This window comes from Nomascus leucogenys, chromosome 2, assembly GCF_006542625.1.
Source record: "Nomascus leucogenys isolate Asia chromosome 2, Asia_NLE_v1, whole genome shotgun sequence".
In the NCBI taxonomy this organism is placed as follows: Eukaryota; Metazoa; Chordata; class Mammalia; order Primates; family Hylobatidae; genus Nomascus; species Nomascus leucogenys.
In genome coordinates this window covers 143,942,112-143,958,154 of record NC_044382.1, presented here as the reverse complement: position 1 = coordinate 143,958,154, position 16,043 = coordinate 143,942,112, and the positions used below count along the sequence as shown (strand labels likewise).

Sequence of the window (16,043 nt, the reverse complement as noted above, 5' to 3'; positions counted from 1 at the left end):
ATTTGATTTTTCTTTAAAGCTCAGCTCAAATGTTCTTTTCTCCAAAACTTTCCCTGACGACCAACCTTCCCCTACAAGAGCAGAACTGACATCTCTTCTTATTGCTGTTAGTATCTGTGTTTATTGAGTGCTGCTTGTCTGCTGGCACTGAGTAGACAGCAAATTAAATTACTGCATTTAACTCTTATGACAACTCCTTATGGTAGCTTTTATTATTGTTCCCATGTTATGGACTGGGACCTAAAGCTCAGAGCAGTTAATTAACTTGCCCAAGACCACACAATTATAAGTGGTAAAGTCAAGATTTCAGGCTGGGCAACGTGGCTCACGCCTGTAATCCCAGCACTTTAGGAGGCTGAGGAACATAGATTACTTGAGGTCAGCGGTCTGAGATCAGCCTGGCCAACATGGTGAAACTCCTTCTCTACCAAAAATACAAAAAAAATTAGCCAGGTGTGGCTGTAATCTCAGCTACTTGGGAGGCTGAGACAGGAGAATCACTTGAACCTGTGAGATGGAGGTTGTGGTGAGCTGAGATCATGCCAGTGCACTTCAGCCTGGGCAACAGAGTGAGACTCCCATCTCAAAAAAAAAAAAAAAAGAGGACAAGATTTCAACAAAAGTCCACCTAATTCCTTATATAATCCTTCATAACTATGCAGATCCCATTATATTGGCTTATCCTTTTACATGACTTGCTCCCTCTCTAAATACGGAGATCTCTGAGGGCAGAGGTTGGGTCTTATTGATTTATGGATTCTCAATGCATGACCCAATGCTTGGTGCATAGTGAGTGATGGGTTGATGGATAATTACAAGTAACTGAACCTCGTCTAACTTCTCCATGGGTGGGAAGTGGGAGAGAATAAGGGAAGAAATTCAATCCTGGAGAAGCTTTCAGTAGTCTCATAGGAAACATCTCTAGGTCTAAAGGGGAAAACCAGTGACTGCAATTGACTAGAATGCCCTGCTAGGGCATGGACTGCTGGGGCAGGGAAACTCTGCTGGGGAAGGGGCTGCTAGGAGCTATTGTTATTGATAATAATCAATGGCATTTACCACAACAAAAGCTAATATGTTCCTGAATCTGCGCTAAGTGCCTTTGTTTATGTGACCTTATATAATTCCCACAAGAACTCCATGTAGTTCTTGAAGTTCATGACTAATAATGAACTATTACTGTGCCCGTTATATAGATTGGAAAATTGAGGCTAGAAGGTGAAGGAGCCTTTGAAGAGCAGAAGCAGAAGGCTTCCAGTTCAGATCTGTCTCTCTGTAGAGCTCTCCCTTGTTCTAGCCAGTTTCCATCTTCTTGGTGTTGCTAAGACAAGCTCTTACTAACAGGAGGCTATCCTGACTGACGGCTCATGCTGGTTTGAGGGTCCTTCTCTTATGCCGCAGGAAAAGATACAGAAACAATGGGAAACAGCCCTACAGAGCTTGAGCTTGAGGATGTGAGTGTCGATGAGCTTTCCTTTTCTTGGCAAGGGGTTTGGTCTTCAGCTAAATGTGTGTTTTTGCTGATTTTAGGGGGATTCTAAAGCAGCACTGGTTCATCTAGCTGGAAGTAGCCTCAGCCAAGGCCACGGTGAGTTTTCTTAGTGCGAATATATCTGTAGAGGGAGAATCACGGAAACTCTGGGAGTCACCGTGACTGTTGTCATCTCCTCCTAGTGTTCGGTAAAAGTTCAATCTGACCAGGTGTGGGAGTCCACCTGAATCCTCTTGAAACCATGAAAGAAATGACCTCAGATAGTCTGATTCCAGATACAAATAATTAATTCATTGCACTTGAGAAAAATGCTCCAAAGGAAACAAAGTTATGTAAGGGTGCATAACAGAGGAACTACAAAGTGTGGAAATATTAGTTGAACTTTTCAGGGCTCAGTTTCCTCAGCTCTGAAATGGGTATAATATTAGTAAAGGGTCCTTATGAAAACTAAATGGCATGATACATACACAATGCACTTAACATGGTGCATGGAAAATGAGGAAAGAGCAATACATGTTTGCTCTTTAAAAGAACAGATTGGTTCCTGACCTGATGGAATTCACAGTTTAGCAATCGGCAGTTAAATACTGACTCATTATATTTCAGAAAGCAGGAGGAACAGCTGTCTAAGGAGGAAACTGAGGGGAAAGAGAGACTGTCCCACTATCATTGAGTGTCCCAATCCCTGGAAGGGGTGAAGACCAATTAGTGAATGTGAAGAATATCATCTTCAGGCTGGGCATGGTGGCTCATGCCTGTAATCCCAGCACTTTGGGAGGTTGAGGCGGGTGGATCACCTGAGGTCAGGAGTTCGAGACCAGCCTGGCCAACATGATGAAACCCCATCTCTACTATAAATACAAAAAATTAGCCAGGTGTGGTGGCGGGCACCTGTAATCCCAGCTACTCAGGAGGCTGAGGTAGGAGAAGCACTTGAACCCGGGAGGCAGAGGTTGCAGTGAGCTGAGATTGTGGCACTGCACTCTAGCCTAGGTGACAGAGTGAGACTCCATCTAAAAAGAAAAAAGAAAAGAATATCATCTTCAATGCGTCAGAAGATGACTAGGGTCTAATACTAGCATCCTGTTCTTCACAGAATCACGAAAACCCAAAGACACAGCCTCAGTCCCACAGAGTAGCTGATGGCCTCCAGTGTCAGTACAGAGGGTAATGAACAGAATATTTCAACCACCTTGACAGTGGTGCTCATGGCCATCACTGCAGGGCTGGCTGCTCCCACATCTCTCCTTTGACTTTGCTCCATCACTTCCATTTCATTATCAAAAATAGCAAATATGCCCAAGCCATAGGTTCAGCTCCAGCCTCAGAGTCCAGAGGCAGGCACATTTAAAACATATCCACTTCATCTCATTATTTGATTCTGCTAAGAAAAAAAAATCAGTCCTGGCCAGAATGCACCCAAGTTATTCCTTTATTACCCAGCCTCCAGTGACAGCTTTTCATCATCGCTTGCAATCTATCAAACCAAGAGAGCTATTCCGTTTGCTGCTGCAAGGAATTCCATCTCCAATATGACTGAAGATCTTAAGTCAAAATTATAGACGGAATATTAGTGTCAGTTTTCTCCCATATCACACCCTAACTGGAAAGGAGTAGGTGACTTATTTTTTTGTGCAGCCACAAGTCATTGGAAGGGAGAGATTTTGAAGGGTGGGCTTGATAGTAAACGAGCCAGGGCAAATTAGCAAAAGATAAGTCATATTGAAAGGAAAAATATACATAATCAAGTATAGTAAGTTCTCCCTCTAAACCAAGTCAAACGATGTTCCTGTTTCCTGTTATATTCTAAAATAATTGGTTATATATTCAATGCTCGGGGTTAACAGAGTGAGCTACATGATCTTTTCTTTGGGGACCGTGTGGAGGATTGAAGAGAAGATAATATTTCTTATGTGCAGCACTTTCAGGGTGAGATAGTGTGCCTCTGGTTACACTGCTTACCTGGGGACGAAAAAATGTAAATTCGTATGAAAGAAAAGAAAAGGCTCATTTACTGCCTCTTTCTCAACATTTATCTGCTGTCTTATCTGAAAACCATTGGCAAAAATACTGATAAGTGGGATGAGATTTCCAGACATTTTTCATAATGAATTTGGAGCATATTGATATTTTCACAGGATACTGAGGCTCAGACACGCTGAGACTGAGAAGCAGGCTCAAATTCAATTTCAAGGGCATTTTGGCACTGCATTTTATAGGATTCTTCTTTAGTTCTCCTGTCCTGCATTTATTATTGCAGTATTTGGGGGCTGGGAGTAGGGAGTGAAGATCATGAGACTGTAGGAAGGATAAACAAGCTCTGGTGATTTGAATCCGGGTTCACCTGGTACTAACTACCCTTCTGACCTCACAGAAAATTACTGAGCCCTCCTGAACCTCATCTGCAAGGGGATAACAATCTTTGCTTTGCAGGGCTATGCTTAAAAAAGATAACTTCTCCTTGGTTCTGATTATAGTGGGTTCTCAAATGTTCATTCCTTCCTAGGGGAGCACTTAGTTATGAGTAAGAGCCCTTGTACCTGATTTGCATTGGTTTTTCTGCCTCCAAACTACTGCAATTTTGTGCAATTGACTTGTGGATGGTTTTTCAGTTTTTATAGACTGGTTTCTATTTGATTTGCATTATAATAGTAGGAAGCGTCATACATCTTATTACAAATTAAAAAAGGTTTTATTATGGAGAATTTTGAACACGTACAAAAGTAATCAGCATAATATAATAAACCTTTTTGCCTATTTCCCTACTTCCAAAGCCATCAATCCATGGCCAATTCTGTTCTACTTATCAGGTACCTCCACTCTTTGACTTTAACATCTTCTTCATCCAAAATGCTACCTCCCCAATTCCTGAAATAGTTAGGGATTTATAAATGATCACTTAAATGTACCAGTTAAGTGACTATTTGAAAGAGCCAAGTTATAAAGTAGAGAGTCCATTTCCTCCAAACTTCTATGTTTTGTAGTTGCATTTTGAGTTGAAGATGATCAGAAAATGAGAGTTCCAGATATGGGAAGGGGCCATGCACAGTTAGTTAATCCAAATGCCAAATATTTTTGTTTAATAGCTGCGTGACATGAATAAAGGGGGAGACAAGATTTGTCCTGCCCCCTGCACCAGAATGCTGCCAGGAGCAGCCAAGAGAGTCCATAAAGAAGGCATGAGACGTTAATGACTATAAACGTTGTCAACAGTCCAAATAAGAAGACAATAATAATAATGCACGCTGTAGGTTATTTCAAACATTTCTTTCTGCGTCATCTTTTGTTGTCTCAATGGATTCCAAATGAATATTACTCTTCAAATGAGAGTGAAACATTACCTCATATCCTTTCACGCTGTCCCCCAGAGCTTCAACAATCCCAGAACACTCAAATCCTGGCACCAGGGGAGTCTTGGGAGGGTTGTCAATATTCCCTTGTCGCACCATCAAGTCAATGAAGTTTAATCCACTGTGAAGAGCAAATGTGAAAGGAGAGAAATTCAAAATGAGATCCAAAAGAAAGCACCAACCTGGTTTTCTTTTCTTCCTTTTCTTTTCCTCCTTTCCTCCCTCCCTTCTTCGCTCCTTTCTGTCTTCTTTTTTTCTTTCTGGCAAAGTATCCCTAATAGTAATGCCACTTAGCTAGATGTCACCAATAATGCAAAATTCAGTTATCTCTATGCAGATAAGTAATACATTCGTGGCAATGAAAACAGTAGTTGCAGAGTTTACACTGATTCAAGAGATGGCCCCTTTGTCTTCTCTCAGAGCCTATTTACGCTTACTCTAAAAACATATTGACTAGCCTGGCTATTAGAGTTCCTAGTACTTAATCAAAGGTAAAAAATTTACCAGGAAGTGGTTATAAACAGACACATGGAAAGCGGCCAGACCCAATGGCCACCAGCCAGTGCCTGAGGAAGAGAAAGAAGACCTAAGGTCTCAAAACAACCAATCACCTCTCCTCAGTCATCACACACACTTACACCAGCACTATGCATAAACGGCTCCCATAAATGTGAATATAAGCCATCAGGAGATTACATTATGTTCCACTGGAGGAGAGGGGACTCAAAGAGAGATCGAATGAATGCCCCAATAGATATGGGAATACTGGAGTGTTTCAAAAATCTAAGTTTTTCCAGATGAGAGATATTATTAGATATTTTTGATTAACACATTATTTTTGGAATAAGAAAATTATTAAAATATATCAAAGTCATCATAATGGAAAACCATACACTTGATTCCAATGATGCTATTAGCAATGCTCCTGGACTCTTTTTATTTTATCAGAACTACTCTTGGGAATTCCATTTAACACTCATTTGCTGCTAATCACATGGGAAAACTTATCCCATTAAACATGCATTTTTTCCCAAGAGATGTGGTTCTAATGAATTTTTTTTTTTTTTTGAGACAGAGTTTTGCTCTTGCTGCCCAGGCTGGAGTGCAATGGCTCAATCTCGTCTCACTGCAACCTCCACCTCCCAGGTTCAAGCAATTCTCCTACCTCAGCCTCCTGAGTAGCTAGGATTACAGGCGCCTGCCACCAAACCTGGCTATTTTTTGTATTTTTAATAGAGACGGGGTTTCACCATGTTGGCCGGGCTGGTCTTGAACTCCTGACCTTAGGTGATCCGCCCACCTCGGCCTCCCAAATTGCTGGGATCATAGGCGTGAGCCACTGTGCCCAGCCAACTTGAACTAGTTCTTAAGCACATCTTGCCTATTTCTTCCTTGGTCTCTTTGGACCCAAGAAAGCATCTAACCCCATCTATGCCCACTGGTCTCACTTATGAGTCTCATACACAGGGACTGAATAAAGGTGAGTAAGATGACCTCCTTGAAGTATGGGCTCAAAACTGACCACCTTCTCAAAGCTTTCCCAAGCCCAAATTTGAGAAGTTTCACATACTGAACCTGGCTGGTGTTTCTCTGAAGTGCGCCCTCCTTGAAGGCATCTGCATGCCTCATATTTCTCTGCTTCCAGTTTGCCTGGCACGCATCAGATCCAAAGTAATATAGCAGGGACTCAAGTAACATCTGCTGAATGAAGGAATGGTCATGGATATTCAAAAATACGTGCTGCCAGTTTGAGTGCTAATTCCTTTTAAAAAGCAGTCAAAGAATTTGGAGTAATGGATACATTTCTCAATGATATGTGTAGACTCCCAAAGGTCCTACTTTAATGGTTAGTGGTTATCCAGGTTATTTATTAACTGAAATGTTATCCAATAACATGGCCACTTCCTTAAGAGCTTGGGGAGACTGGGGTACAAACTCCAATTCTACCACTTCTATCTCTATAACCTGTGAAAAGTTACTTAACTTCTCCATGCCTCAGTTTCCACATCTGTAAAGTGGGAGTTATGATAGTACTTACTTCACAGGGCTGTCATGGAAAATTAATGCACATAAAGCACTGACATGTGGTGCCAGGTACGTAGTCAGTATTCAGTACATGTTAGCCTTGAAATTTGCATCTTCCGTTAAGAAGGCAGAAGTATGTGACATATTTTAGGAAGACACTCATAAAAAAAGGGTTAAAAACAGTTTCACAGCTGACATGGAAAAGCTTCAGCTATCTCTGAACTTCACTTGTATAAAATGGCTGATTTTCTGACAGAACCAAATAAATAAAGCATCACTGTGTAACAGTAAAGGAAATTTCCACAAACTGAATCAAGCACTCCATCTCATTTCATGTATATTTTAGCTTACTGTGTTTTTCTTTGCATGAAAACCAATGATTTCCCAAGGCCCTATTGGAAAAATGCTAGAAGAAATTAGTTGTCATTTCTGCAAACATGGCAGCCCCCTGGAGAAGGCCTCATTTTCGACACTTATTACACTGCTCAACTGGGCTGCCTGCATTCGCCATCCAGCATGAACTGGGCCCAGTGATGGTAAACTGAGAGCCAGCTACTTAAATTCCAGTGAGAAGAGGCTAACACTGACTTTTCAAAAGTCTGTAGCACCCTGTTTCCTCAGTGAGGCATTAGGTGATTCTGTCAGGTCATGGAGAATGCCGTCTATTTTTAGGACGCAGGTGTATTTTGGAGACGGAGACTAGGACAGGTCAGTATTGATTATCTCCACACAAAGGGGATGCAAATAATTGTTAGCAGAGTACTCTCGAGTGTTGGATCAGACCTGTTTCTCCTGAGACGGATATAGCTAGCTTTTGCTGAGAGTTTAGTTTGTGTCAAGAACTGTGCCAAGTGCTTGACTTTTGTTAGTTAAGACTCATCAATACTCCTCCTATGAGGTATGAACTATCATACCAAGTTTTCAGATCAGACAATTGAGACCCAGAGAGCTTAAGTAACTTGCTTGCCATCACATCTTTTCAAAGTGTCAAAGTCAGGATTTGAATTCATCCAAAGCCTAACCTGAACCCTTAGGCAACACACTCTACCTCTTCATGGGGAACTTCTCTATGCCCCGCCCTTGCACATACAAGAGCCATGTTTATAGCTCTTTATATCTTCCCCCTTGCAGAGATCTGATTGCACCAATGTGGGCCCAATATTGGAGGAGTGGCCATTCATAATCTAGAGAGGAACCCATTCCTTAAACTGAATAAACGAGCTAGTCCAAGAACTGGGTGTTCTCTGTAAAACTATGAATTGGGAAACACACATCAAGAGAATGACTTAGCAACAGAAAGATGTCAAAAGACAGAAGTGAGTGAGAGAGACCTAGTTGACCTGAGCTTTGGGGAAGCATAGGTGGAAAAGACAATAGATGGCAGAATTAAAAGAAAAAACACGAAGAGCAACAGAGGCAATCCAACTCTCTGCACCAGGATGTGGCTTTGTAGACTTCCATTGCTGAGTTCCCTAGAATGAGCAGAGGTCCAGTCTCTGGGCTTGGGGAGGTCCAGCTCCATCACACCCCCTGCTCTCTGATTTCCATGAGTTCCTTCATTACTTCACAAATGTGTTTACAGCAGAAGCTCTTTGCTTGGATTACCTTTGTGGTCCCTGTCACATGAAACCAAAAGATACAAACTCAAACGAATACCATAATCAATCACTCCCAATCACCCATTGGGACAGACATTGCTGACTCTACTTTTTTTCTTCAGACAAAAATAACTTCGTTTGCTTAGAGATAATAAGTTATTTACCCAAGGCCACACAGATAGTAAATAGTGAAATCCATGAACTTAAAAACTTGAGTCTAATCCTTTTCTTTTTCCACCACAACAGAAAAAAACAAAACAAAGCATAAAAACAGGGGCATGTCAGTGCCCCTGTTTTGCACAATTACAGTTTCCAGTATTCTCTAAGGCAATATGATTCTTAGTTAGAATGTTTTTGGGGGGTGGCAATCACTATGCCTGATGACTCAGGCCCACAAATGGAGTAAAAATTTTATACAGCTCTGAAACATTTGAGATCATTGCAAAAAATGAAATAGTGTTGGAAAGTACCTGACGTAAATCTCTGCCAGGTAATCCTATTTTTCTCAAAGATTGGTATAATTTTAATAAATAATCTAAGACTGTCTCAGTTTTCTTCCCATACTAAATTATTAGTCAGAGGCTAGGTTTAAAGAGTTATTATTGAGACGTGGCATCTTGAAGGAATGAAGATAGAGGTTTGAAAAAAGAGACCCTGAAAAGCTCAAAACATAGAATGAGGGATCTGAAGACATGTGGGGGAAGATATAGGAAAATTGGGGGACAGTTCCTTAAAATAGTAACACTTTGTTATGTTTGTAGGGTACAGCAAAGTTTACCAGGTGCTTGCATGCGTATCTCATTAAACTTTGTCACCAGCTGAGAAAAGCAAGAAGTGCGGATACCGTTAATTCCATTAAATTGATGTGAACATTAAGCCCCAGATAAGAAAACTGACTTGTTAAAGGCGGCACAACAACACTGACAGTACATGACAGTGACAGAGCTGACACTTGAGTAAAGGTCTTCCAACTCCTTGCTTATTGTGTATCCCATAACACCATAAAATCTCAAGTAAATCAAATGTTACTGCAATCAAGAATTTTAAGATTCAGGAATGGTGGGGCATGGTGGCTGACACCTGTAATCCCAGCACTTTGGAGGCCAAGACAGGTGGATTACCCGAGGTCAGGAGTTCGAGACCAGCCTGGCCAACATGGTGAAACCCTATCTCTACTAAAAATACAAAAATTAACCAGGCGTGGTGGCGCACGCCCATAGTCTCAGCTACTCAGGAGGCTGAGGCAGGAGAATCGCTTAAACTTGGAAGGCAGTGAGCCAAGATCACTTCACTGCACTCCAGCCTGGGTGGAAGAGCGAGACTCTGTCAAAAAAAAAAAAAAAGATTCAGGGTCAAGAAGACTGAAAGGAAACAGTAAAAGGAAACAGATGCAGGTGCTTGGGTTTTAGTCCCGGTGCTGCCATCAATTCGCGGTGGAGTTTGGCTGAGTCTCTGAAGCCGTCCCCAGCTCTCATCCTCTGTTTGTTTGATGGTCCTTTATCCTGTGGGCTCTGTTTCAAACATTATCAAAATCAAAGCTTAGGTAGAGAGGGAGAGACGCTTGGTGGTCTTGAGAAAAAGACATTGACTTGTATGCTTAGACTTTATATAGGGGTTAAAAGCTAGCCTTGGCCTCTACACTTTCTTTTCTGTTACCTAGTAAGTGAGGAATATCACCCTGTAAAGTCTCCTGAGAGATGTTTAGCTGCCTTTATTTTTGTCCTACCGAAGTCAACAAACATTGCTCCCGTGATGATACTGCTACATGTTAGGTATTAAGCGATGGAGTGTTTTAATCTCCATTTTGTGCAAAAGGGAGGTGAGACCAAGAGAGAATAGAGCACCTTGTCCCAGGTTATATAGTTCGTACCAGAACTGGGAATATGAGCCCTTTTTATATGACTGCCAAGCTTGAGTTCTGACCACCAGGCTGTCATTGTGTGATCTATAAACGATGGTAGGCTGCTATGTCTTCTTGTCCCCAAAGCTTATCATTTGGAATACTTTTTTGGATATGCTAACAGTATCAAATGAAGACACATTTGATTTCTTAAAAGACATCACTAAGTGGATGACAAAAGAATCAGCCCAGCTATAGTTTATTAATTTTCCAATTTGAGGCTAAACTCAAAAGAAGGAGTTTAGCAAAGAAGATACATGTAGCATGGAGATGCTCCCTTGTCTTCTACTCTCCTGGTGAAAAGGAGGCAGGGGTTGCTCATATGAAAAGATCTTAGGCCTCTTGCTATCCTGTTCTTTCCTCAGGTTGTCGGTATCCTCAGCATCAATCATGAAAATCCAAACAGTGTGAGATGATTAAACAAATCTCCCTCTTCTGAAACCTACTTCTCTACTGATGCAGATTACAGAGCCCCATCCTATATTTTCCTATTATACTCAATAGAAATCCCACGTCTTGTTCTGTCATTAGTTCAATTAAGAGACAGACTGCCAAAGAATCTTCAGAAATCCACTGTTTTATTAGGTTGGTGCAAAAGTAATTGTGGTTTGTGCCATTACTTTTAATACTTACTGTAGGGATTTTGTTAAGTATATAATTTGCTACAATATATATTCACGACTTTATGAAGACAGTACTTTTTCCTCAAATCTCAGCACAAGGATTGGCTTTATGGATCTTATAGGTTCAGTACAATATATACATTGGTTATGTTTATTTCTTTGCATTGGCTGTTAGGAAGCTCTGAGCCAAATTTGTCACACTCATTCTCTATATCATCTTTGTTGTTGTTTTTGAGATAGAGTCTAGCTCTGTCACCCAGGCTGGAGTGCAGTGGCGCGAACATGGCTCACTGCAGTCTTGACCTCCTGGGGTCAGGTGATCCTCCCAGTTTGGCTTCCCAAAGTGCTGGGAAGTGTGGGAAGTGCTGGGCCACCGTGCCCAGCCTCTATATCATCTTAGTACTCGACTTCATCTTAACCTCTGAGTACTTTGGAGATTCCATTTTGTAAATCCTTACACTCCATTACCAGTATTAGTAGTATTGTGAGTGGTTCTCAAACTTTATTATTCAGGATTTCCAGGAGGGCTGGTTAAAACACAGATTGTTGGGCCCTACCTCTGAGTTCTGGACTCAAGCAGGTCTGGGGTGAGGTCTTAAGTTTTTCATTTCTAAGTTTCTAAGTAATGCTGCTGCTGCTGATCTGGGAACCACATTTAGAGAATCACTGATCTTGTTTTATTTTTTAAAGCTAATTGAAGTCTTTTTCTAAATGAGACAGAGTACAAATTAAATGGTTAAATAGAAAGTAAATGAAAAGTTCTCATTGTCCTCTAGGGCAGTTGAATTTTTGATCTTAGTCCAGAGGATTATAGTTATCCTTGCTAGATTTGGTGCTGTTAGATTAAATTCATCATTCTCATTTGTCTGTCTCTTTCTTGAATCCTAATTCTTTCATCAAAAAAAATTAATTCTCCCTCCTGGATTTGTATCCTGTGAAAATGTGGTTATCATGACACGAGCTTCTACATCCAAGTTGCTGATAAAAATATCAGACAGGCTGCCCCGTTTCTGGTTACTAAGGATGTTTGTGAAGACCATGAAGGATGTCATGGAGGAAGTTTAAAACACAAGACTAGCTGACATCCTTTCTTCAAATCTGGAGCTCTCATGATTCTATGAAATAGTTCCAAGACACCTTGAAGTCATGTGTAGTAAACTCGATAAAGACTATGAACCCTCTCTCTTTGTGGGCAATGGCAGTAGATCCCCTCCCTCCACCCACAGCAGCAATTGCTGAAAAGACGGGGTGAGCCTTGAGTACAATCACTTTTTTTAGTGCAAGTCAGGATCTTCACGACATTTATTTTTTTCTGAAAGTGCATATCCTGGCCCCAGCTCTGAGAGGCTCTTTAGTGAAAGCACACACTCTCATGTGCTGTTAGGGTTGCAAAGGACCACTTGAGTAGCCCAATGTCAGCTGTTCCCATGGAAAAAAAAATGATCAAAAAAGAATGGACTCTTTCTGAGAGGGCTCTCCTATAGGGCTTTGTGACTGTTGGAGGCATCCCTAAGAAGCTAACAGAAATCTGGCCATTCTAATTTCTCTGATGATGGAGGATGGGAAGGAAAAGAATTGATTTGTGGCTAGTAATTGTTAATAGGTAACTTTTATGGGGCGCTTGCTATGTATCAGGTATGGTGTTGAGTGTCATTTCAGTTTTACAACAACCATAAACAATGCTAAGAGATCAACAATATTACCCCCATTTTGCAAAGAACAAAACCAAGGCACATTAAGGTTTACAAAATGTTGGTTTTACCTGGCTTACATTGCTTGCAAAAGCAAGCGACGTAAATCCAGGGCCTGTGCTCTTCACTAATGTACTTTGCTCTCCTAGAGAAAGATCATGGCTCAGTTTTCCCAGTTACAAAGACAAGACCTCCTCACTCAACTAGCACACTGAGCACTCACTGTATACTAGGTAGTGGGTGCCCAAAGTTAACAAGGGGCTCCAAATTCTCATGGGGAAACAGAATCATAAAAACTGATCACGGCCGGGCACGGTGGCTCACGCCTGTAACCTCGGCACTTTGGGAAGCTGAGGCAGGTGGATCACCTGAGGTGAGGAGTTCAAGACCAGCCTGACCAACATGAGAAAACATCATCTCTACTAAAAATACAAAAAATTAGCCGGGTGTGGTGGCACATGCCTGTAATCCTAGCTACGTGGGCGGCTGAGGCAGGAGAATCGCTTGAACCCGGTAGGTGGAGGTTACAGTGAGCCAAGATTGCGCCATTGCATTCCAGTGTGGGCAACAAGAATGAAACTCTGATTTAAAAAAAAAAAAAAAGCAAGCTGATCACAATACGATGACAAGTGGTCTTCCGGAGCAACGGTCCCAAACCTTTTTGGCACCAGGGACCAGTTTAATGGAAGACATTTTTTTTCCATGGAGCAGGGGTGGGAAGATGGTTTGGGGATGATTCAAGCACATGACATTTGCTGTGCATTGTATTTCTATTATTATTACATTGTAATATATAATGAAATAATTATACAACTCAGCATCAAGTAGAATCAAGTGGGAGCCCTGAGGTTGTTTTCCTACAACTCGATGGTCCCATCTGGGGGTGACAGGAGATAGGGACAGATCATCAGGCATTAGATTTTTCATAAGAAGTACACAACCTAGATCCCTCACACGTGCAGCTCACAATAGGGTTCATGCTCCTGTGAGAACCTAATGGTGCCGCTGATCTGACAGGGGGCAGAGTGCAGGGGATAATGCGAGTGACGGGGAGTGGCTCTAAATAGAGATGAAGCTTCACTTCCCTGCCCACCAATTACCTCCTACTTGGTGGCCCATTTCCTAACAGGCCACAGACCAGTACTGGTCTGTGGCCCATGGACCCCTGTTCTGGAGTGTAGGCAAAGTGCTCACATAGCCACCATGGCACATGCTAATGTACAATACAACCATGAAGTCAAAATATCAACCTCCAGAAAGTTCTCCCCAAAGAATTATTCCAAGTAGTCCTCTGCAATCACCAAAGCTAACTTTAGATCTTTAGCTTTAGCTTTCTGGCTCCTCCTCAAGTGGGTTGCTTGACCTTGGGCCTTAGTTTTTCCATCTCAACAATGGGATAGTAACACACCCACCTTATGGGGCGTTGTGTGGATTGCATGTGACAGTACATGTAAAACAGAGTACCCCGTACACAGTAAATGCTCAACAAATATAAGCTGCTATCCGCATCACTGTCATCACTATGACACAAAGAAAATGCCATAGGTCAGGTTCCTTGGGAAACAGGCTCCGAGACTGAGATTTGCAGCAAGAGGTCTGATAGGGAGTGTTCTAGAAGACAACTCCTGGATAGGCAGGAGGGAAGCTGGACTGGGGACGAGGAGAAGTTGAACTCTGCTATACAAGTAAAGAGGTCTCAGTCCATCCTTGCAAAGTTCCAGACATAGCATGGTTCCTTGAGTAATTCTGAATCAAGGCATGGGGACTGGGCCTTTGCACCCCTGCATCAACCAGTCAGGAATGAGGGCTGCCCCCAGGGAGGGGGTGCAGGCTTGGGGAAGGAGACTTTCTTTGGCTGAGAACAATTCCTCAGGAGAAACCAGCTGTGAGCTGTCAGCTGCCATCATTCCTGGTAGCTGGGGGGGTGAGCACTGAGATTCTAAAAGGATGCTTTGGGGAGGTGCACACTAGCACCCACTACAAAAAGAGTAGTGTGATCTCCCGTTTCAGGATTTATTCCCTTGTGATCACAGAGCAGCTGTCACTGATGGTGAATTTTTATGAGGCTCCTTTGCACGGCAGTCCCTGAGGAGGAAAGGTCTAGTGGTTCTTATAACAAATGGTGCAAAGGCAGGAAAGAGAATGAGATCTTTAAATAAAAACATGAAAGAATGAGAGGAAGGGGAAAGAACCTGCTGCAATCAGATGCTTCTCACAGAAAGTATCCCTTAGGAATGGGCGTGCCTCTTGCTCCCATTCTCTCAGCCTCTCTGGCCTCACCCCACCTTTCCAGGGAAGGGAGAAGACAGCACAGAGTGGCCGTGTCTTGATTTCTCCCTGGAGCCACCAAAGACCAGCATCCCACGGAGAAACAGTCCATTTTTGCTACGATATGACAGCTGTTTCCTAAGACATGGCTGCTGATAAAAGTAACGTTTAGTAAAAACAGTTGTTTCAATAGAAAAAAAGGAAGTGAAGATTAGAAAAATAAAGAGATCAAGCCGGGCATGGTGGCTCACGCCTGTAATCCCAACACTTTGGGAGGCCGAGGTGGGCAGACCAGGAGGTCAGGAAATCGAGACCATGCTGGCTAACATGGTGAAACCCCGTCTCTACTAAAAATACAAAAAACTTGGCTGGGTGTGGTGGCGGGCGCCTGCAGTTCCAGCTACTTGGGAGGCTGAGGAGGAGAATGGTGTCAACCCAGGAGGCGGAGCTTGCAGTGAGCCAAGATCTTGCCACTGCATTCCAGCCTGGGTGACAGAGCGAGACTCCATCTCAAAATAAATAAATAATAAATAGAAAAAGAAAAATAAAGACATCAAGGAATTTAAAAGGGGGGCAGAGGCTGGGTGCGGTGGCTCACACCTGTAATCCCAGCACTTTGGGAGGCCAAGGCAGGCAGATCACCTGAGGTCAGGAGTTCAAGACCAGCTTGACCAACATGGTGAAACCCCGACTCTACTAAAAATACAAAAATTTGCTGGGTGTAGTGGCAGGTGCCTGTAATCCCAGCTGCTCAGGAGGGTGAGGCAGAAGAATTGCTTGAACCCGGGAGGTGGCGGTTGCAGTGAGCTGAGATCTCACCATTGCACTCCAGCCTTGGCCACAGGGCAAGACTCCATCTCAAAAAAAAAAAAAAAAAAAAGGCAGAGGCTAAGGAAAAAATAACCCAAAAAGTAACAAGCAGATAAATACATGCAGGATTGGTAAACTGCTTGGGGAAAATCTATGAAAAATCACACTTCAGGGCTTTCTATGTGTCTGTGGGAAGTCGGAGATCACAACCCTGGCGGAGAGGCAGGCATCAGGGAAAACACCATCAAATTCTCAATAGGAAGCTTTACCAGACCTCTGTCTGAGA

At 42.4% G+C, this 16,043-nt stretch overlaps 1 protein-coding gene across 1 annotated transcript in view; it reads right to left on the bottom strand.

Moving 5' to 3' along the window:
• VAT1L (vesicle amine transport 1 like) overlaps positions 1-16,043 on the bottom strand; it is a 193,355-nt gene that overhangs the window by 160,266 nt on the left and 17,046 nt on the right. The window contains exon 2 of the mRNA XM_012505583.2: positions 4,834-4,963. Within this exon, the coding sequence (XP_012361037.2) occupies positions 4,834-4,963 (130 nt within the window). The remainder of the gene's footprint in view (positions 1-4,833; positions 4,964-16,043) is intronic.